The sequence below is a fragment of the Falco rusticolus genome, chromosome 6, assembly GCF_015220075.1.
Source record: "Falco rusticolus isolate bFalRus1 chromosome 6, bFalRus1.pri, whole genome shotgun sequence".
NCBI classification, from domain to species: domain Eukaryota; kingdom Metazoa; phylum Chordata; class Aves; order Falconiformes; family Falconidae; genus Falco; species Falco rusticolus.
In genome coordinates, this window is record NC_051192.1 from 34,177,416 (window position 1) to 34,201,319 (window position 23,904).

Below are 23,904 nucleotides of genomic sequence, written 5' to 3' on the forward strand. Positions count from 1 at the left end.
ATAATGTCAGCATATTGAATTACCAGTCCTTATAAAATCTGTTACAAAATTCTAGGGAATGCAGCCCTGTCATTTCAAAACAGGAACGACAGTCTGAATTCAGCAAAATCTGAGAAATTAGAAACAGATCAGGGATTAATTTGAGATTTGCTTCACTACATATTTTCTATTGTAATGGGTCAACAAAACAAGCAGGCAATTCAGACAATCTGGATGGTGTTAGTGCACATAAAAATTAAGGTTCACATTAAAAAATGCCTCTACTTGTGCAAATCAACTGCCTTCCATATGTTGAGGCAATTTGAATGCCAATTACAGTAATTGTAGAATCCTACCCTCTCTCTCATACGGAAAAAGACTCATCCTTTCACTGTTGTTAAAAACATGGATATAATAGCAAAAACTCCTGCAACAGTTCCAGCAAATAGTCAACAATTGTTTCTCCTGTCACTATCTAATGGTCCCAACAATAAGATGTAAAAAAGATGTACCAAAAAATGTATCTTCATATCATCAAATAGTTTGGGTTGGAAGGGACCTTTAAAGGTCAGCTAGTCCAACCCCCCTGCAATGAGCACGGACACCTTCAGTGAGATCAGGTTGCTCAAAGCCTTGTCCAACACATTCTAATTTCCCCAGATCTCAGAACGAGCAATTGTAGCAATCAAGGCTCTATTGCTCTGGCAGCATGACCCCACCTCAGCAGTGACAGGGGCCATATCCTGCGGTCCTTGAATAAACCTTGAATGTTCCCAGGGATGGGGCATCTACCACCTCTCTGGGCAACCTGTGCCAGTATTTACAAAATATATGATTTACATCTTCCATAAGTAGCCCTTTAAAATGGCGAAGTCAGAAATATAATTGCACCAAGGATGGAAAGAGAGTGATTATGACACCTGTTTTCCACTAGTATATCAGGACTTGGTTTTACTGTCCCAGAAAGATGCCCATTTTCACGATACTGTGAGGCACGCTTATAATTTGTTTTGCTACCATATTCACTTATACCAGGGGTCCTCAAACTTTTTAACCAGGGGGCCGGCGCGCGGATGCAGTGGCAGGCAGCCATCTGCGGCTGCTTGGTTTCCCCCCCAATCCCCGGCGGGGGCGGGGCAGGGGGGTCTGTAAATACCGGGGGCCGGATTGAGGACCCTCGGGGGCTGTATCCGGCCCACGGGCTGTAGTTTGAGGACCCCTCACTTATACCATATAGCACCATTCTGACTTTATATGCATGTTATGATGGCATAAGCACCTATTCTTTGCCGGAGCAGAAAATCTTATATAACTGAGGATTTGCCTTAAACTTGCCCATTAACCACCTCATTATGCTACCTCTGAGCTTTTCTCTGCATTTCAACTGCCCATAGAAAACCTGCTTTTGGCAGTATGTTGTCCAACATAAGAACTAGGTCTGGCATAACTGGGCATCCTGTAATCCTGCTTCATTGCTGACAATGTGACAGCAATGTAGGATTGCAGCATTCAAGGTAACATCCTGTAGTTTTATGGCAGCAAGGGCATGAAAGTAGTGTGTTGGAAATGGTTTGGATGCTTGATGTGGAGACCATAAACAGTCCAAGTTTTGTAGCCTTACAAAGAGTGGCAACAACTAATGCACAATAGATGTTTACTTTTATTTGAATCCAGATGTCTCTTATTTCAGACATGCTGCTTTAATGTCCTAAATACTGTATTGGCTTTTGCTGTTCCCTGCATGACTTCGCTATTAACTGTGGCATTTTGGAAAAAGTATGTTGCTGAAGTAGCATTGCTGTTCTCACAAATTTCAGTAGTGTATTGTCAGTGCAGACTACTGCCTCAGGCTATTTTCCACCACAGCAAGGTTAGAGCAGGACCTCTTTTTCCTCTATGCTAATGGTCTGGCCAAACCACTTGGCAGAGGGGCTGAAACAGTCAATAATATGTAGTCTGCTTACATATATATGAATAACCAATACTCAGTCATCAGCAAAGAGCAAGTAACACAAGTCAGCAGATATGGGACCTCTGATTTAATGTTCAGGTTAAACATTCTGGCATCTATATGGTATTGAATGTGGTTACCTTTCCTGTTGACTCAACAAAGTAAATGTTAATCAGAAGCGGCAAAGGATGCAATCTGTTTCATGACCTCTTTGACAGCAAAGCTTTCTGGGAGTCCATCCTGATCGAGAACCTTCATCATGTGAAGCACGGAGAATATTCCCAGTCCTTTTCAGACTGCTGAATTTGCACTAGAGCCTCCACACCCTTCCAAAGGCAATAGTGTTGAAAACCACACACAGGGTTGTAATTCTGTTCCCTATGCTTTGAATTTACCTGGCTACAAAAATCTCTTTAACAGTGTCTGTAACTACCTCCTGCTCTGACAGACAGATGTACGATAACCACATGATTTTTAGAAAAGTTGTCCCTCCTGCAATGTCTGTCTGCATACCCTTCTGGCCAGGATCTTTCCAGAAATAGAGTGGTTCACACAAACCTTCCCATCAGAGCAGAAAGCAGTTTGTGTTCCTAAACTTCAGAGCCCTTGTCTCCTTACACAGCTGACAAAGCATCAATCTCTGTATTCGAGTGATTTGGCAGCAGTGCCAATCAACCATACTGGCTTGCTCTGCAACACATTTGACAGTGTTTGGAAAGTGCTACTATGCTTGGCAATGCTGCTCCTTGTTTCTAGATGACTAGCTGTAGAACTTCACTTAGCATGCTGTCAGAGATGACAAGCAAATGGTTTAATAAACCCTTGTAATGTTCAAGACAATGAGGTGGAACTTCTTTTCATTTAGTTAAAAGCATTTGATTACATACAGAGAAACACAGTGATGCTGATTTTAGGGCCATAAATGATTTTCATAAAAATCAATAAGCACATTCCTGATTTAGATGTTGCTGAAGTCCTTCTGTGTTCCTTGGGCATCATTCTTTTCTGAGATAAATTCCTGCTTGTCCTTCCTGTCCAGGTAAACCGTGAGCAGCTTTATTGCTCAAAAGCATGCCAAGATGCTGACCCTTCACTTAGAGCAGGTAACTTACCAACATTCATTCTCTAATATTTAAATGGAATCCTCTACCTAAATTCTTACTTTTAAAATTCTTATTCTGTAGGAATTCTTTAAGGTTCTTAAGATTTCAATCTGCTTATAGCATCTGCACAAAATAATCTGTTAATTATCTAGGCCAAAAGACATATCGAACCATTTCAAAATCAAGAAAAGCTAATATTTATTATATCTTTGCCCTCAAAATTTCGTCATTCCAATGGCTGATTTTTTTAAAAACACTGAAACATACCTATCATTACCATTTCCTCTTAAAAACTTATGAATTTTAAAATAGCCAACTTTCAGAACCAAACTGAATTTAATAAGAATATTTGCATGTAATAAACTTATTCATTAAGCCATGTATTTAAAAATAAAGTTCTTTAGTAAAGCAATTAGATTTACTCATTTTATTTACTAGATTTACTCATCCATGAAACTTTTCTTTTCAAAAGCAGTCAACTACTCTTTCAAAACATAGTAATAAACCTGAAATCCTGAAGACTTAGGAAAGGGGCTAGAAACTGGAAAATACTTCTGATCAAAATTATCTTCAGATATAGTTAAAAAAAAATGATTCAGCTCAGGCCATGTCTTAAACATAAAAAAATACTAGGTAATTCAGAGTTTTTTACTGTTACTCTGAGATACCCCTTATTTCTTAGACATGCCAAGCAACAAGGAGAAAAGGGTACTTCTCTTTGGTGCCTTATAATACAGAATGGGAAACACGTCCTCTGAAAATTGTTGTCCCATGCATATCAATCAGGTAGCTTCACCTAATAAATTATGTTGTTACCTTGAATTCCTTTTTACTCAAATCAAATTTCTGTAATTGAATTCCATGACTTTGTTACTCTCTGCACATATACAGAAATACCCACATTATAGGTTTTGTGTCTGGAAATATGGAGGTGTTCCTCAGCAAACTGCTTTTTTTACAACCATCATCAAATATTCCATCAAAAGATCATTCAATTTTTTACTTACAACCAAAGGTATCACTTATCGGAACTAGCAGATGTGGTTGCTCAGTGAGCTACTGCAATTTCACATACAAAAGAGGAAAATATGCCATGCTAATATCCTGTTGCCACCTTTGGAAAGCTCAGCAAGTCAGTTAACATCTCCTCTCTGTGAGATAAAAGACGTTACGCAAAAGACCACTGAAGTTTAAACATATTAATAGCTTTTTCCTGTGAATGAGTGAAAAGATAGATGTGACTTAGGCAACTCTTGCATTCTTCTCTGAATTTATATTGCCACTTAGGCCTCCAGTGCCTATTATGATGGTATGGCTAAAAGACCTTGTAGGAGCATTGATCCAAACATAAAAACAACATAAGAGAAAGTTTGTTTCATATACATTTAACATCTGACATCTTCCCTTCATTTGTGCATTAATCAGTAGCAGACATATTTGAGCATCCTGCTACAGGAGGTGATTTGACTTTCACAAATTTCCCTAAAGCAGAAACATCATCAGGAACAATTTCAAGGAAATAATTATGGTCTAGACAGATTTACGACTTCTAAAGACCTAATCCAAAGCACATTAATGTCAGTGGAAGGACTTCCATTGACATCAAAGGCCTTTGGATCAATCCCCAACTGCTGTGGGAATGAATTCAGAGCAATAATGATGGTGGACTAAATGCACACTTGCAGTTGAAATGTTACCACCCAGACCTTTTTATTCCTCAAATCAGATTAAAAAGTCATTTTCTGCTATTTCACAATTACTTCCAGATGCGCATCATCTCAAATGGCATTTTCATCCATCTGTATGAACCAAACGTGCACAGAGACACAGAGGTTCTACACTGCCTGAACTAATCATACAAATGAAAACCACAAGGGAAAATAATTTTGGAGGTGATGAAGTTCATGTTTTAAATGCAGAATGAGAAACCTTGGACTTCATTTATTCCTTCCAACTACTCTGGGACAGAGCTGCCAGGCCCACCACTTCTTTATTTACTGCCACAGTAGATTACTTCTAATTAAATTTTCAGTATTTTTCTCTGGTCTCCTAAACAAAACAAAAGAATACATGTAAATCAGCATTAGCCCCAAACTTGGCAGCCTAAAAACTGTCAGAAATGTCAGCTTCATATACTCACTGCTTAATAACAGCTCTGCTGTCCCTTCTGTCCTCTTAAATGTCTATTTACATGCTAAATAATTTGAAGCATCACTCTTCTCTGACCATGTTAATCTAGTTTCATTCCCTCAGCAGTTGATAACATTTTAGACTGTAAAATGAAATGCCAATGTTGTGTGCAAGTGGAAAGCCATTCAGAATTTTACACAGTCAAAGTCGACTCCAAGATGTGACTGATCAGTCACCAACATCGTGTGTTACTCTGAAGTACATGCTATAGAAACTGTGCATCTTTTACACACTCCTGTGTCAATACTTTTCTTGGGCAGGTTACGTTATCATGTATTCACCGTTACATGAGAATGTTATGGATTGGTTGAACTTTGCCTTCCCAAATCACTTTTCAGGAAGTTTGAGAACTTTCTTTAGGAAATTATATGTAACACGTTTTTGTCAAAAACCCACATTTTCTAGCATAATGCCTTCTTCCCATTCCTAATGGAAATCTGACCTATTACCTCAGCCCCTGTACTCTTCTCTGCACTTCAGAAAACGACTTTTTTTCCCTTCTTCAGTTACTATGTGTGGGAAGCCAGATTATTATTGACTGGGTAAAGCTACTACCTAGACTCGAAAAATAATGAGGTAGAGAAAGTTAACTGTTTGTTGTTGGTTGTTTTTTTGTTTTTTTTTTTAAATTGATACTGATCACTGGTTACTAAGAGGATCTGAATGGGAAGGGAATTCAGGTTGACAGAGGAAGGCAATATTGGTTAAAAGTATCCAAGGAATAACTGTGACAAGCAGTTATTTTTAACCTGGTTTCCTCAAGAATCAAAGCTTATGTGAACAGACTGTGTATATGTGTGCAACTTTCATACCCTCTCGCCACATTAAATAACTTGGGATGCTCTTGGCCAATTCAGTCCAATCTGCAGAAGGGCAAATGCCATTAAACTATTACAAGCTTTGTGCAACTGGGTGTCCAGATAAAGAAGGAATCCTATTATTACACTAAAACAGGGCCATCAAAGAATCACTCTGACATTCATCCTTCAGCTGCAAGTATGCAGGAACTGTTCAGGAGACTACTTTTTAATATGGTGCTGTTCCAATATTCGCTTCCATGAAGAATTTACTCTGTGTATTTTAATATACTAGACATTAGTAAGCATCTCAGCTTACTCTAAAAACATTTTTTCAAAACGCACCAAAAGCAGCAACATACTTTAGTCATGATTTGGCACGATCTCTTAGATGAGTTCACACTTCAGTGCATTTTGTTACCAAAAGTGCATGAGAAGATTGCACCTGGAGTACACAGACTGGAAAGTATGAGTGCTTCAATTTAAATTTGCTGACTTTCATTACCTTGACACCAATAAACAAACTATTCCATCAGTTCTCAAAAGTAGAAGGCAACCCATGGGAATGATATGTTCAAAACCCCTTAAGCATTAAAATACATTTAAATTATGTTAATAGGGAACTGTCCAAGCAAACAAAAAATTAGTCAGGGAAATAATGCATCTAAGAAAGTTAAGTTATCAAGGTTATGCTTTCAAGGACATGAACTTCTCAAGCACCAAACCATGACATTACTACCATATCTTTTTCTATCTTTACATCTTAGCGGTGTGAATATATGTAGTAGATAACACCAGACCCTTGAATAAGACAAAAATGAGAGAATACTTTTGCTGGTAATACTGAACTTCACTACCAGGGAAATTTCTTCTTGCTTTTACATGCGCCTTTAATGTTGTTACCTCACCCCCTTCCCTGCCAGGTCTTTATGGTTTTTAATGCCTTTTCAACGTGTTCATGACAAGATTCAGTTTGGCCAGCTGTAGGCTGCTTCAGGTCACAGAAGATGACACAGAACTACACACTACTTTTATAACTGAATACATAGTTTAGACAATTCGCTGGATTTTAAAAGGTTATGTTTGCTTTACTGGGATGCATTAGGTAAGGTAAGACAGTCCTCTTTTCCCTTATGAATATATTACAAATGTAACCAGATGTCTCCTAGGTCAAAGCAAACGTACACGCTATGAAAAAACGCCAGCATAACCAGATGAACACATACATAAACCAATATATGCAGTATACTTTTCTTCAAGCACAACAAATTGTGGTATTATTTTTACAATGAAAACATGGGAGAAAATTTCAGTATCAGGTTTTAAAAAATTATTCAGAATACCAGTATAACTCGTTTAAAAGACATGAATGTATCTCTATGACTTTGAAGCGATGATGTCCTATTAAATGCATTCCTTCAGAGCAACAGAAAGCATTTGCTCCTAATGTTGCCTCCCTCCACATTTCCCACCTATCAATTAAAATAAAGTTAGAGAAAATATTTCAGGTTTTAGTTCCAAATTCAAGGAGTATAGCACTGATACATCAGGCAATGCAGTTACTTCAGGAAAGCCCGTCTTTAGCCAGAGTGGTAAAGACAAGATTTATGGCACGGTGGTAAGAAACCGGCTACTCATTTCCCCCTTCCTTCAGACTACAGCCACTGGAGTGAACTTGACTGTTACAGCAGAGGAAGGCATACAAACAATCACCCACGGGACTATTGCTCTTGTGAACATTACTTCGAGATCAATGGACTGAGTATAGTTAAGTAAAAAATTATTTCCTCATAAGCCAGGTGAATTCCTTCCCTGTTTGGTTATTACTATGCAGAAAATTTATGATGAGAGACCACTGCTTTCCACTTCCTCATTCCTGTAATATTTTAAGTAATTTCTGAGCCTTTCAAGACTCTCCCTTGACTCAAATCCTAGCAATACAGGCTTGTGGTACATAAATATTTGTTTATGCAAATATATTTTAATTCAAACATTTAATCTTGCCAGGTAAACATAAGGAAGATAATGCTGATGTACTTTTCACAGAAGACTTAGCTCACGGTTTTAAGTTCCGTTTTTTTATTAGCTTACCTCACTTGACGAAAATGTTAACACATCTTGAGAACTACATTTTATTTTCTGGTTTCTCAAGAAAACGTTTGGTTGCTACTACCTCATTAGAGGCATCAGCTTTTAATTGGAACAAGTTTTAAATTGAAAGAAGCAATTGAAAAAATGGTGCTGATGTGCCACTGCAGTCTTTAAATGCCTGCTTGCTCATATCTAAAGTTGTTTTTACACTGAATATCAACATGCAATTAGAAAGAGACAATGTAAGTAGTGCTGGGCCTCTGCAGAGTACCCTTTCAGCATTTGTAAGCTCCCTTCTTGTTTATGCTGCCAGAGACTATCAAACAACTCTCATGATGACACAATCAAGCAACCAAAATGAATGGCTACAACTACAGTCAAAGCAAGAGATAACAACAAGCAGAACAACTAAGTCCTAATTTCAAGATGAAACAGCATATTTGAGTGAGTGGTATGTGATTAACCTGCTGTATGTAGGGTCAATATGATTTATTCTCACAGCTATGCAGTCAGCCTTAGCCCTGGGCCTTGCTTGCTATCAAAGACACGTGCCTTCCTCAAATCATCCCTCCCCTATGTCTAGCTAACATTCAGAGCTCTTAGGAAAATTAACTGTCATGTCCTTCATTTAAATTATTTCCACTTCTGCTTGGAAATAATTGTTAGGATAACAGACGGTTTAACCAAGTGTGCTTTCTAGTCTCAAGTCCATCTATCCGCCACCTGCAACGCTCCAGCAGCCTAAAACAGAGCTTGAAAATGACAGGGGAACAAAAAAAGCTTTACTTATTTTGTCCAAATTCTAAGTATTGCTAGAACAGTACTCTCTTAGCCAAATATCAAAGAATAAAAGGCAGTAGCCCATTACATTATAAGACAATCAAATGGTTCAAAATAGAGGGATTGTACTGGCTTTGGTTCAGACATTTAATAGAAATGCCACATTTCATCAGAAAAACTACTTTGCATGAAGGGATGAACCTCTTACCTTTTGTAGCTATTCGGACACACTGAGTTTTGGTTTCCTGTTGAGAGCAAAGTAAAGAAACCAGTCAGACCAGATTGCTTTTTCTTGTCCTCCCCGCTCCATAAATTCATCTAGATCTGCTGATCAGCTGGGGCAACCCAACAAGGTGGCTCAGGGCTCTGGGTTTAGCAGGGGTGGAGGCTGTGTGATTTTGCCTTTAAAAAAGCTGGATGAAACCTAGATATTGGTCTGTACTACCCAGGATAACAATGAGGAGAAAAAGTGCAGGACAGCCCAAATGCAGAAAAATTTCAGATTATTCAAATCAAATGGGAAGCATGCCATTAGAATGCAGACAGAGGGTGTACTGGAAGAAAAGGGGAGGACTGCTGCTCCTATTTATGTCACGGCACAGAAATCCTGAGCTAGTTGAGCTCCAACAGCACTGTGCAGCAAAGAAGGTACATTTGCTCAGCACTGTCTCCAAACTTATCTCTTGCTGCATCCTGACAGTCTTGAACAGTCACCTGAAGCACATCAGCAATGCGCTCCCTCATGCTTCTGAGCGTGGAATGAGCACCAAAGCCGCTCAGGTATCCCTTCACACGTGACACACACAGATAAACCTACATAATCTGCCCAGGTAAGACAGTGATTTGACAGTGATGTGCTTCAGAAGGAGTCGCACAAGCAAAGCCAATTTACATGTATTTTACTCCCCCCATCCCCCAAGCTCCTTCAGAAGTTTGGTCAGCAATTGAAAGAAATGAACAGAAAAATGACTTGGTTAGGCACAGTTTGGACATCTTGAACAGACGAGGGTCAGTCATAAATAGTTTTTCTGACCTTTTTGTACAATGTGCAGTCATTTTAAAGGCAAACATATTGAAACAGCATAAGGTTGCATGAGAGGATGCAGCTGCTGTTGTATTAATTAGATCACTCTAAACAATATTAGAATATAATTAGAAAATATAATAATGACAGTTTCATTTTTAAAATATGCTCCCTCTAGTCCTGCACCCACCAGCACGCCATCCCCAAATACATCCCCTGGGATCTCTCTCCTCCTGAAGATTCCCGAGCAACCTGTAAAATATGTCGATGCTATTTTGTAAACACAGCTTGTAAAGAATGAGCAAAGCTGTGAGTTGAGGCTTCCCATAAGTGTTCCATGAGGACAATTTTTCAAATTAAATGAAAGCTTCACAAAGTTTATCGATATAATCTTACCTAATTAGCATTCTCCCCAGTTACCGGTTTTACTTCTCCACTTTCATATTCAAAATGTCTGTGAGGATCACAAAGTAACCCTCAACCCAACCCTACAGTGTATTTCAGAGCATACTTAACTTTCCCTCGACTATTTTGGTGATCCCACTAGTTTATAGTAAAACACCTGTTTAAATATTCTGCAGCTCAGAGGTTCTCTTACAACCATGAGATCTCTGTTCCAGCAGAATGCAGTGTAGTCCTCCCAAAACTTCCCCCAAAATCCCTCTAGGAACAGAAATTTGATCCAAAGTTTTAAATCATACCAGAAAAAAACACTGTAGGATTAAACTCTCTCACAAACTGAAATCAAGGTAAAGTAAAAAACAATGTGTTCTACCCTCAACTACTTATCTGTCAAAATGTAAAAGCTAAATTAAAGATGTATTTTTCTATTTAATATTTTTATTTTACTTTTCCCTCCCACTTATTTCTTTGGGTATGAAACAAATTTCCTTACAATTTAGTCTGCTGGAAGCCAACAAAAGCAAAAGGAATTATTTGTAGCAGGTGACGGAAATATGAATGAGTGCCTAGCAGTTACATTTATTTTGCTTTGTTTGCTTCATAGCAGTCTTTAGATAAGAACTAAAAAGAGGGAATGGGCCCTTCATCAGAAAAAGCATCCAGTTCTCAAGCAGCTCCAATGCAGTTTCATTAGCTCCTGCTTTGTCCCCATTCAGACTCGATGCATATGCAATTTTCAAAACCATAGGTAGAAGGTGAGATTTTCTTCAAAAGGCTCTAAGGCAAGGCTACCTGTTCGCTAGGATTTGTTTACTCACTGCAGAGACCCAAATGTAAGGAAGGGTAAACAGCTTCTGCTCCTTTCTGATGGCTCTGGTTCATCTCAGCATCTATCAGACTGTCCTTTCTGGTTCCTTTCTGACCTGACTGAACATTTTGTATGGACACTCCTACAGACATAATCCTGCAATTTCCTTCCATTTTCTAAACTAGAAATCAAAATTTTAAATGTTTAAACATCTGAATCATCTGTGTCTACCACGTTTTCCCTCCTCACTGAACATTTCCCCGTCCCTCATTTTTCATTTGGAAGAGGAAGATCCACTCAAGAGCAACAGCACAGGACTTGCAGAGCCACAGTTCTTCCCACCTGGAACCTTCCTCCCTGGTGCTTTTCCCTCTTTCATATGCATACAGAGCCAGCAGCAGTAGTCAGTGATGGAGTTAAAAATGAAACACCAAGGAGGTAATAAAGGTGACCGAGACCCATACTTCTACTACTGCACAGCAGTGGAGCAAGCCTGAGGTCCACCTTTACACAAGGGCTCTGGTAAACACAGCACGGGCCTGGGGTTACTTTTGCTCAAGCAAACTTTTGTTTTTTATTCAACGTTCAGTGTGAGAGTCTCAAAAAGTTTGGGATGTTTTTTTATTAGCCTGCTGAGCAGCCCGCATTCTGTTTATCCTACGGTAATTTAATCTTCTGAAGTGTACAAGTACTGAGAACTGGGGAAAGGACTGTGGATGTTATTTACTGAGGAGGCAGAGTCACAGCACTGAAATTACTTTGCTCAGACAATTACTACGAGATGTATTGAACTCTCATCTAGTAGCAGTTACTATGATACAAGGGCGGTGTGAAATGTGAATGGCGTACTGCCATGCTGTCACAGCATGGAAGGCATCACAGCCATGCCATTGCCAACATCCACTACATCCAACCCCGACAGTCCTAATTGTCACCATGGCCACGTCTTTGACTCCTTCCAGGAAAAAGGTGTGGTTGGCACTTACCTTCTCGACGCTGCTCATGGCCTGGAAATAGATGTTGTAGCCTTTCCGAGGAGCCAGTGGCGGGTTCCAGAAACCCTGGTATGTCCTGTTGTCACCCACAGTAAAGGGGGCTGGCTCCGGCAGGTTTCCTGGGGGCAGCTCAGCAGCAAAGTAATACGGTGACCCTCCGCTAAGAGCGGTCTGATAGGTGACAGGGATTTGGTAGCACTCCATGGCACCTGTTTCTCGCTTTGTTCGGTGTGGATGCAGCTCCTCAACAACAATCTGGTAAGCACTAGAGACAAATGAAAACCAGCATAACTTTGAAGTCACCTGCTAGGGTCAAATCTCTAGTCTCATAAAAATATGAACCCAATTGCAATTCTTAACAAGAAAACAAAGAAAAGAAAAAAAGGAAAAGACAGCAAATGCATGGATGTAGTGAAGAAACAAAGGCTTGAAATACAGCAAAGCTATCTAATTCAGCCACTGGAAAGAAGCAGCACCCATTTTTTTCAGGAAAAACAAACAATACAAACCTATACACAATCTAACTATTATTATTTTTCCCCCCAGGCTTTTTTCTTTTGACAAAACACAGGAATGGATCTGACTTTAAACTACAATAAATTAAACTCTTGGCTAATCGGAAGCATCTGAAGTTAGCGTTTTCCTTGAAATGGTATTAGAGAAAGCTGAGCTTCAAGGCCCAATGTAATGACTGCCTCCAGGCTGTGCTTGAAGCACCAATTTGCAGTTGTCATATCATTAGAGACAGAATGTGCTGACAGGCTTCTCCACCTCTTGACCTTGCTGTGGCTTCTATCTTGGCTCAGAGCTATGCAGATCTAAAGTACAAGTGACATGCTGTAATACAAGCACAGATGGACAGAAATCTGTCCATTCCACTAAAATAGACTGCCTCATTCCTCTACAGTTGTCAATGATAGAACATTACAAATTGCTGAAGCAGATGGCATTCGGCCTATTAAAACCCTATCCCAACCTCCCAATACCTCTCTTGAAATGGTCCATGGCTTGGTCACTTTTCAAAATCACCTGCTCAAAATAGAACAGGTAATTATAATTCTTCTTTCTCCTTTAGGGGAACTACCTAACTGCAGGATGCTACCAACTCATTATCAGCTTCCTCTGCTCTGCAGAAGTACAGAACTTACATACTGAGAGCAGGATGCAACTCTTCGGTTTATAAAAAAAAGAGAGTTTTTTAAGTTTTAAGAACTATATGTATGCATATGCATGTATACACACACATGTTTACATGTACACAATTTTTCGTTTATATGCAGATACGTTTCATGACCTTATGAAAGGTTAGCAAAAAAATATGCCTATGCATATAAGCAAGACCTGAAGTTATTCAACTAGACTGGCAGAATTGCCTGTCTTGATTTCATTTTAAAGCTTTCTGAACAGAAAAAGTAAAATTGAATGGAGCTCTTGAAGAGCCATTGCATTGCTGCAGGGACTTCAAAAGGCAAAGACAAAGACAATCCTCCTTCTTTCAGAACTTATGGGGCAGCTTTAAAACATTTTCTCTGCAACTACTACCCAGAAAACACAGTAACTGTATTGGCAGAGATGAAGTACGATACTGGGGAAAAGAAGAAAGGAGAGATGAAAAAATACAAAATTGGTTTCACATTTTTCTTGAGCTGAACAAAAAAGTTAGCATCCCCTTTTCCTAGCACCTAAATACTTGAGGAAAGCCTCTTCCCTTTCAAAGTGTCCAAGAGGAATATACAAAGTCACCTCATTTTTGAAACTCCAGGTAAAAAGAAGAATGTAAACAACAAAAATGATGAGTTAGTTCCAGGGATCTCTGTTTCTCGTAAACCATCTGTGAACTGAGCTTGGTTATAAATCACCTTCTGTGGCAAACTCTGTTTATTAATCATGTCCAGTTAACGTGACCTGCACCAACAAATCACTTCCACAAGACCCCTGTGCACCCAGAATCTTTCTTTATGCTTCACAATTAATGTACTAGCAAAAAACCCTAAAAGCATCGATATTTTACAAACTTGAAAGGATATAAAAATATTTAAAATAATTTTTGTTTATACTGTCCCAAGGGATGAAATTACTATGGGCACTCATTCCCCACCCGCGGTGTGGCCCTGGCCCCAGGCAGGGTTAACCCCACCACTCCTGAGCTGGGCAGCCAACCACAGAGACTGGGTCTCTGCTCCCTCCATCCTGCAGTCTTCTCTCACGAGCTGCCAAAGGACTGTGACCGACACAAGTTCTGCTCTCCAAAGTGCCAGGAAAGCAGGAAGCTTGTCATCCATGACACCCTGCCATCTAAGGAGAAGAAAGCCAGCAGGGAGAGCAGAAGGATAATGCAACGCCTGCAACCATCCTCTAGAACAGCACAATTTGTCACCCAGCTCACAAGCTGAGTCCACCACAGTTATCAAATTAACTCCCCTCTACCCCATGTTATAGAAGAAGAGGTAAATGAGGTATCTATTTTTTAAGGCACATATCTTTTGTAAGGGTCAAGTCTCTCTGAAGACAAAATCAACCAAAAATCAAAGGTTAATAGCATGAGAGTTAAATATTAGGAAAGTCTCTTCTCATAGTATTCTTTAAAAACACAGTAATTTTTGAATGTAATATAAAAGGTAAGGCAAAATTTTAAGCATATCACAATAAAATGTGACAGTTCTGAAAAATTTTCAAATACACTAATTTGCATAAAATGTGCTTTCAAAATAAATGCTTTTTGGGCCCCTACATCTGAAAAGCTACAAAATGTGGCAATAAGAAACAGATACACACATTGTAGCCATCTGCATTTATACAATTACTTTTAGCTAAAGAAAAAATAGCAAATAACAGAAAATCTTTAGTCTCCAACGAGGTTCTATTTCTTATAGACATATATTTATTTATATATAATTTTTCACAAAGTATTTTTTAAAATAAAAGATGTGCCTCCTACCCACTTTGGAAAGGGGATCTGGCAGTATTTTTTGTGCAACATTATAGGCTAACAAGACACGGAGGAAGACAGTCATTTACCTCTGGGCCCTTTGTGATACCATCTGTTTAAACCCATTTACGGAACAACATAGAGGCTCCACAGCAGCACTGTTACTCTATGTACACATAATAGCATTCGGAAAGGACACCCAGCTGTAAGATGTGAACAAAGCAGCAAAAGTTAAATTTGCAACTTGTTAAGCAGGGTGTTCACTGGCTGCAAATGTGGTTTGGTATCAGGCCATAAGTGACAAATTAAAGACTATGTACTCTGCTTATCCTTGCATTTTTACATATTACTAATCCTAGTTTCAATTATCTTATGTTTTCTGCACGTTTTTTATGTAATGGTGGGAATTCAATTACTGAGAGAGCCTTCTTGTGACCAGAGCTGACGGAATTCCTGCAATAGCAATTTTTTTCCAGTCTTCGCATACAACGAAGTAGTAATAAAAGAGAGAAATAAATAGAGAGAAGTGAAAAACCTAGATGACAATATCCCTTCTCCCTGACAACTAAAATAAATTCTAAGCTATTCTGAAGTGTAATACAAATTTCAGAACCTGCTACGTAAGTCATCAGGATCATAAAGGCCAAACAGTTGCCTAAGACAGCCAGGTAAGCAGACAAAGTGTTGAAGATAGCAGGTGAAGAGCTCCTCAGCTAATATTTTGCATGAAGAAATTACTTTTCAGGTCTGAAAATATTTTTTATGTTTTGTTTTGGTTTTTGTTTGGTTGGTTTTTACCTAAGAAACCATCACAGTACCTCCCTATTGACCAAGACAATCATAAACAGCCAAAGGAGGCACGTGCCAACAGATCTGCCTTTTCACCTCTCCCTAAAAATTCAGGCTCCCAGAGAGGTATGGCAGTCATGAACATGTTGTTCATACTTCAGTGCTATTCTGACTAGGCTGCAATACCAGCTAGAGATTTCCTTCTATACATCTCGTGGAGACACAGAGTCCTCTGACAGGTGCCAGCCGGACTGACAGCCCAAGTCACAAACCCAGCTCTTGGAATTCTGACTGACAACGAAGTCTTAGCTGCTCCCTGCCATGTTTCACTTAATTATCCTTGTTGCAAACCAAAACCAACCTGATTTTGCATATGGCAGTATAAGAAAAACAATTTAGCAGTCAAATAAAATAAATTTTATCATTAAAAAGTTGTCTATGCCGATTCTGACATATGCTCTCTCTAATCCTCATCTGCAGTAGGATTTCAAAAACAAGACTGTTTTGCTGGTGCTCAGTTAGGATCCTTCAGAAAAACTACAGTAACAAATCACATCTCCCAGTGAATCACTGAAGCACCGTCGATTCTACTGACTGGGATCTCAGCCATGAGGTTGATGGTGACACGGTATGCGCTTCACAGTGAGCCCGAGCCATCCAGCCCTGTCTTCCTCTGCATTTCTAGTTTGCAATTTGGTTTAAAACTCCAGGAGGCCATAAAGAATGCTAGAGATTATACAATAACACTTGACAGGGAAGATATGATTAGAATCATGTTTAAATTGTGATGACTATGGCATCCAGTGTCTTAAAGAAATGATTGACAGCCACATGTAGATTATACTTGAGTTAAGGAACACCTGTTTCCTGGGGGTGTGCGCTGATGGAGAGGCTGATCATAGTAAAATTCTGTTTGTAAAAGCAAAAGAGTATCAGACTAAGTTGTCTTCTTTGTTTGTGTTTTGTTTGTTTTTAAATCATGGATCTACTGCTATTAATTAAAATTATTTTTTTGACCATCGACAGCTCCAGGGATTAGAGGACTGGGTGCAAACAGACTTTTTCAAAAAGAAAATTGTATTCTTCAGTGTCAGGCTAAGGGACAGCATTTGAACATCTGTTCTACTCAATCACAGCTGCAGGCATGGTGATGCATTTTTTCCCACCTACATTGTAACATTCATTACGGCAGCAAGCCAGCTTGCAGCGGAAACACAACTGCAGCATGGAAGGAGTGAAGCTTCACTAAAACACATCATAACGTTTAGCGGAATGCATTCATTCAATTCAGAATTTCAGTGTGCTACATTTATCTCTCCTATTAAGAAGCTGCTGAAAAATACCTGACTGCAATACACATAACTTTGGGAAAGGGAACAGGACCCTGTCTTCTGCATTCCCCTGGAGAATGCTCCTCACTCCCATTAAAGAATAAAACACCTGGTTCGTTTTAAGAATAAAACCCAGCTTTCCGGTTATGGTGAAGGACTTATTTCCTTGGCCTCTAGATGTTAGAAATTTAATGAAATCTCTTAGGTTTTAGAAATCAATTAAAGTGGAGTGGGAAGGTGGGAGACAGGAAGCCAGACATACACTTTTTTGAGAACATACTGAAACAATAGTTACTAATACTTTATCAAACTGTCCCTATCAAACTGTCTATTAACATTTAGTACATACATCCTTTTTGCCACCTTCATAGGCCACAGTGGCAAGCTCATGCCATAGAACTGAGGATGCTGTAAGGAAAACTGAGAGAATAAATGTGAGGGGTGCGGTGCAGATCTACTCCACAGCAAGTTACTCACTTGCCAGTACAGTGCAGAGGAACAAGAGCTCCCTGAGCTAGCTACCAGTAATCCTCTAGCCACATCCCATCACACTACCAGTTCACGGAAGAGAACCCCCAGGAGAGAATCCCAGCACGTGAGACTGACCCCCGTCAGGGTCAGTGGCAGGACCCTGCTGCTGTCTACATGGATGTAGCTGCCCTGTGACAGCTGCTGTAAAGCAGATGTGCACCACTGTCAGCAGATCCCAGTGGTGTCTGGCAGGCGTGCTCTGGGCCAGCCTACGCGTCAGCCTCCTTGGGGGACCAAGCACAAACTGAAAGGATTTGGCATGGATTAGATGAGAGATGGGTATCACATTTCTCCAACAGGGAGCTTTGAGCATGGCCAGCAGCAGGATGCCTGGAAGGCTTTAAAAGCACCTGCAAAGGTGTATAGTGAGGTTAAGCACCTGAATAACTTGGGAGCATTTTCAGATCACAGGTCTGGCTTCTACTGTATTAATTCAACAAACCCCCTATTTTAGGAATCCATGTCTTGTACTAAATGTAGTCCTGTACATTTTACCACTCTTCACACCCCAAAAAATCCAAAATTTTCTCCAGGGCAATCATTCAGAAACTAATGATATATGGGGGTACAATTTTATTTGTGAATATAAACCATTAATATCTCCTATAAAGGGGACAAATCTGGATTCTATGACGGAAGATAAATAAATAATTAGATCATATCAATCATAAGGGTAACTATGTGATAAGCATATATAAATGCTTATAGGTACGTGACTCATCCCCACAACATCCATGTCAAACATACATTCCTCTTAATGGAAACAGGCTTAAATAATAGTTATTTTTTCTCTACTTTTTGGGCTCGGGTATATTACTTGACATCAGCTGAGCCACTGTAACTGACCTAATGTAGCACAGAATGAAATGCATTAGCTCGTATTTCTCTAAAATATCACAAGGCTAAGTGCATGAAAACGTTCTGATGCTCAGCAGCTAATTAACCACCAACTAGTCAACCCTGTCCCTGAATATTGCTGATGCAGCCACATCATTAAAACACAAATGGAAGAAAATAATATCACAGAATTTTTGCACTAACAAGTGAAGAGCAGGATGTGGACTAATCTTTGCAAACAGAATTAAATTATCTCTTGATGGAGAGCAAAAAGGGAAAGACCCCTTCAAGTTAACATAAATGAAACATTTTAATATGATTATGGGACATGCCAAATAAAATTTAATAGCTTGCTACATGATTTCTAGTAAGAAGCACTCTGAGAGGAAAAAGGTCAAATAGTTTGTATTCATCACTATTATTCTCCCATTTCCTCTGAGCTTCCAATTTTCCAATCATACATATATGCTATAGAATAGCTGATTTGAAGCACTGGAGAGGAAGAGTTATTTTCAAATCCACTTTCTGACAAACAACTCTCAAACTCTTATTTCAAAGACACTATGAGAAAGTAAAATGAAATCATAACGGACAGGAGGTGGTCCTTGGGACCCTAAATCAAACAGGACAGACAGCTGGATGATTCAGGTCATGACTACCATTAAAAAACCACAAAACAAAACCACAATAAAATAAACCAAAGATTATTTTCTTTTTAATTACAGATCTATTGGCAAGCTCAGTCTAGCTAAGAGAAACAGTAGCAATGTCAAATGAATATCGCTTGCAAATTAACAGCTCTATGAGCTGCGAGATGGCATATAATCAACTCTAAAACATCTTCTTGATTTTTTGTTGATTTTGGGTTTTGGGTTTTTGTTGTTTTGTTTTTTACCTGATAGGTGCACCTTTGGCCTGTGCCGGTCTCAAGAGTACAGTTATTGTAGTAGCAGTTTCATTGAGAGATGCATCAACTCCTTCGTAGTCCGGTAAAGTGGGAGCTGATTAATGTTTAGTGAGAAGGAAAAGAACGAGAAACAAATCAGTGAAAACATTCTGAATATTCATGAGATTGTGGCTGCTTGCAGTATAGTACAAACCCACAATCTTCATCAGCTACATGAGTCTGTCTGAATGATTTTCCAGTCAGGCACAATCTTTTACCAGAGCATCAATGGAACTTCAATAGAAATTGGTAACTCCACCCCTAACTGCTCCCCCTCAAATCATGATACCTATCAAGTTAAACAGGTTTATTCAAGAAGGACAGAAATAGAGGGAGGAGGTGACTGCCAAGAAACCCTAAGACTACAAAAACCCATTTTGGCTTTGCTTTTTCGACCTTACAACTATATTCACCATCTTGAAGACCCAACCTCTACTACCTCTATTCTTCCTCCTCTAACAATTTAAGAACCTTCCACATTTCCTTTTAAACATAATGAGAGACCTTGCCAATACTAATGATGGTGCAGGAAAATTGGGTTTGGATAGACATACATCTGTGGGCTAGAACTGGATAGGAGAGTCTATTCCCATGTCCATTCCTCCTTCCATTTCTAAAAACGGATGGCCAAGCTGCTCATTAATCAGTTTCTGAACAACAGTAGTTTTCAGCCCAGGGTATTAAGAAAATACAAAATCTAAGTCAAAACTATATGAAGTTCAGGAACTGATTCACTACTGGACTGGCTGTCAGGCCTTCATGGCAGCAATGTTTGTTGTGGGTTGGATGCCTGGTGGTGGCGATTGCTTCAACCACCCCACTTCAGTCTGCTGCCACAAACCTGTCACAGTCCTCACTGGAATACTGTTGCTGACTTCAACTCTAGTGCAAAGAAAGAAAAAGGATTTTCTGTGATTCAGAAAATAGTAATTCCTGTTAATTACTAATCTTTAAGCTTGAAAACTATCTGTGTGGGATTTTTTTATATGTGGCTGTACCTTTATAAAATCATTAATGACGCCTGTATATTTCAAAATGTACTTTCACAATAAAGATGTTTCCTAGCAGGATGTCAATCATTTAAGTGGCAATAATTTTACAAGAATATATCAATTGAAGGACACTGTAAGATTCATCCTAGATCCTAGATGAATGCAAAAATTGCTCTTATTTCTGGAAATATTATTTTATAGAAATAATGTTCATTTAATGTTCATTTATAAATTACTGTTTACACCATATTCCACAGGATTACAGCAACCACTTGTAAGCTTGGTTAAAAGGAATAATTTCACTCCATTAAAATAAAGCTAGCATTTCCTGAAACATAGGCATTGCTTCGTACAAAGTATCAGTTATGCTGAGCAAAACTAGACAACAATTCAGCATAAAGCAAGATGAAAAAAACCCACAGAACACCAGGCGGAATTTCAGACACAAGAGGTGTCACAGCCTGCCTTTAAGCTATCCCAGTATTAACTGTGTTTTGCCAACTAAGAGACCCATACTGTGTATAGAAAGTGTGGTAGACTGGATTCTGGGTGAAATTCCCAGAATTTCTGGGTGGAAAAAGAGGACATATCTGAAGAAGCTTGAACACACTGTAGTCCTAAATAATCCGGACACGTTGAGGTACTTATTTCTCAAAATATTGAAATGTCCGGGGGGTAGACATACTAGCAAGATATTACATAGTTACACCTTTTTTTTCCTCCTGCAAAGAAGTTAGAAGACAAGAATGCAAGTGCTACATCACCTTTATCCCTGAAAATTTATGAACTGGAATTTCTAGTGAAAGGACCTTAAATCAACCTGAGTAAAATATTAGACTTAAAAACAACCTCATATTTAGGCAAACAGAATGGGACATGTCGGTTGGGGGTTTTTGGCGGTTTGGTTGGTTTTTTTTGAAGGGGCTGCGGTATGAGCAGTGCTAGTGCTTATGTGCTGGAATGGAATTCAACCAATTGTTCCAGTTAACTATGACTACAGCGTTTCATTTGCTACATAATTCAAAGAGTTTTGCCTTGAATTCATGCATATTTTGATTTATGTGCACATTTTTGAGAATGGGGTGAGGAGAATGTGTGAGTAGGTCTCCATAGAAATGGTAGGTGCATTCCAAATATACTTTTAACTTCCCTTTACAGGACAATTTAAGTTTCATTATGGCAGATAATAAGGAAAATAGCTTGCTTGGTGCTTTTTAAATTTCTAAATGACTGATTTCTTTGATCTCCGCCAAGCTCTGAAGTCGCCATGTCATAAAATCAGCAGCCTCTCTAGATATAGCATCAACTTATCTTCTGCTACCAACTGTATAAGCTACTATCTTATCTTTCAACATTAATACTGAAATTTAAGAAAATAAAAATACTAAAGCATTCCATTTGATGTTACTTTCTTCTAGAGTTTGCAGTGCATTATTAAGACAAATACTGTCAATCTTGGTGCATTGCAGTAAGTGAAGAAAGGCACAAGAAAGCAGACCTATATGAATCTGGCAAAAGAAATTCACACTTGCTCTCAACCACTCCAATTCTGTTATAGCTAAGTGATGTCACCTTGAGTAAGTCAGTTAATTTTCTGCATCTGCCTTTAGTAATCTGCAAAACAAATACAGTACTTAGTGACCTATAGAGTGCTGTAAGGCTTAATTAGTTAAGGTTTATACAGCACTTCAAAACCTTTTGATGAAAGTACAAGATTACACAAAACCAAACAGTTAACAACTACAGGTATGCAATTTCCACCTCATGCAAGGATTTACCCCTGAGTTTATGCTACTGTTTGGCAAATACACTCAAAAGCATTTTCAGTAATAGTTTCACAACATGATAGGATTTTTTTTTTTTTTTTTGGGGGGGGGGGGGGGTTCTTTCCCATTTCATGATTTTCCAAGTTTTAAAAAAAAAAAATTGAAAAAACATTCCTGCCCTTTTAATTTTTTGCAGTTGTTGTTTTGTTGGTTTTACCTGAGATGTTGGTTGTTACATTGATTGTGGTTGCTGGTCCAAACCCTTTAACAGTGCTTGCACGTATAAAGAACTGGTAAGTAGTACCAGGATGCAAGTGTGAGAAGACGTGGTGCGTGCTGTTCCACAGCTTCGACACGGTTTGTGGAGGCCCTGCGACTGGAACTGCAGGATCAAACGACCGTATACTGCTATAGCTGACCTGTGAAAACAATTATTTTTGTAACAATTGTTACAGGTTTTGGCACTAGGGTATTAGATTAGCTTGACTGGAAAGGAAACAAAAGACACATGCTCATCTAGTTACCCAGTTATCTTGGCGATACCATGAGGACTTGATGTGTATTATGGTATATATATATTATTACATATATATATATATTATTAAAAGGCTATTCAGGTGCTCTTCACCTCTCTTTCTTTGTGATTTTAGTTCACATATGGAAAACGTCACTATTCAATTTAAAGGTAGGGCTCCCCCACCATCCTCCCCATCTCCACCAAAACCATTTATTTTTAATTTTCTGTAATACATTACCCTTTCCTCTTCTAAAGTTCATATTCAAATGCTGTCCAAACCGAACTAATATATTTAAAGCCAGCAACGATATCTTAATGTACTGGGTTTGATTGGGATGGAGTTAATTTTCTTCATAGCAGCTTGTATAGTGCTGTGTTTTATTAGATTTGTGATTAAAACACAAAAGCTCACACATTTGCCCTTTCGATTCTCCCCCCATCCCACTGCAGGGGAGTGAGCAAGTCGCTGGGTGGGGCTCAGCTGCCCACCAGGGTTAACCCACACTATTTAAAGAACTTTTTTAGTGTTAACTAGATAAAAAATACTGGTTTCAGGGGTTTTGTTTGCTTAGTTGGTTTGTCTTTGTCCTATAATTCACTATAGCACACAAAATTATACCCTCTGTTCCTTTAAAAAAGGAGTGCTGGAGAGGGTGGCATTTGTTCCTAAATCAGCCTTTGTTTCCTGCCAACCTCCTGGGGAGGTCCCCAGAAAGCTCTTATATTAAATACATTTTAAACAGAATATGTATGGAGGTTTCCTTGAAGGGTGATATCTAAAGATCTGACAAAGCTAAAAAACACTGCTCCAAATTTAAATAACTGCCTTACTTTTCATGTAACCTCTACTTCCAACAAGGAAGATTTCATAGATCATGGCTGTCATGGCCTTGGAAGGGTGTATAGTAATGATGCAAGGTTTTTAAAACTAGCACCTCCCATGTGGACTGCAGTATTGTTATGCTCCTGCAGTATTGTTATACTCGCATGCCAAAGCCACTTGACAGGGCCAACCAGCCAACAACATACACATCACAATTATGATTTTTGATATCTAATCAATACACAAAACCTTGTGTGCTGTAAATGAAAGCAGCATATAATTGAATAGCTGCCTACAGAGGCTAAATATTCACCATCAACCAC

At 38.9% G+C, this 23,904-nt stretch overlaps 1 protein-coding gene across 1 annotated transcript in view; it reads right to left on the reverse strand.

Moving 5' to 3' along the window:
• The window catches only part of PTPRK (protein tyrosine phosphatase receptor type K), a 412,271-nt gene that overhangs the window by 59,285 nt on the left and 329,082 nt on the right, over positions 1-23,904 (reverse strand). The window contains 4 exon segments of the mRNA XM_037391780.1: positions 9,100-9,136; positions 12,112-12,385; positions 19,433-19,538; positions 22,459-22,660. Of these exon segments, the coding sequence (XP_037247677.1) occupies positions 9,100-9,136; positions 12,112-12,385; positions 19,433-19,538; positions 22,459-22,660 (619 nt within the window).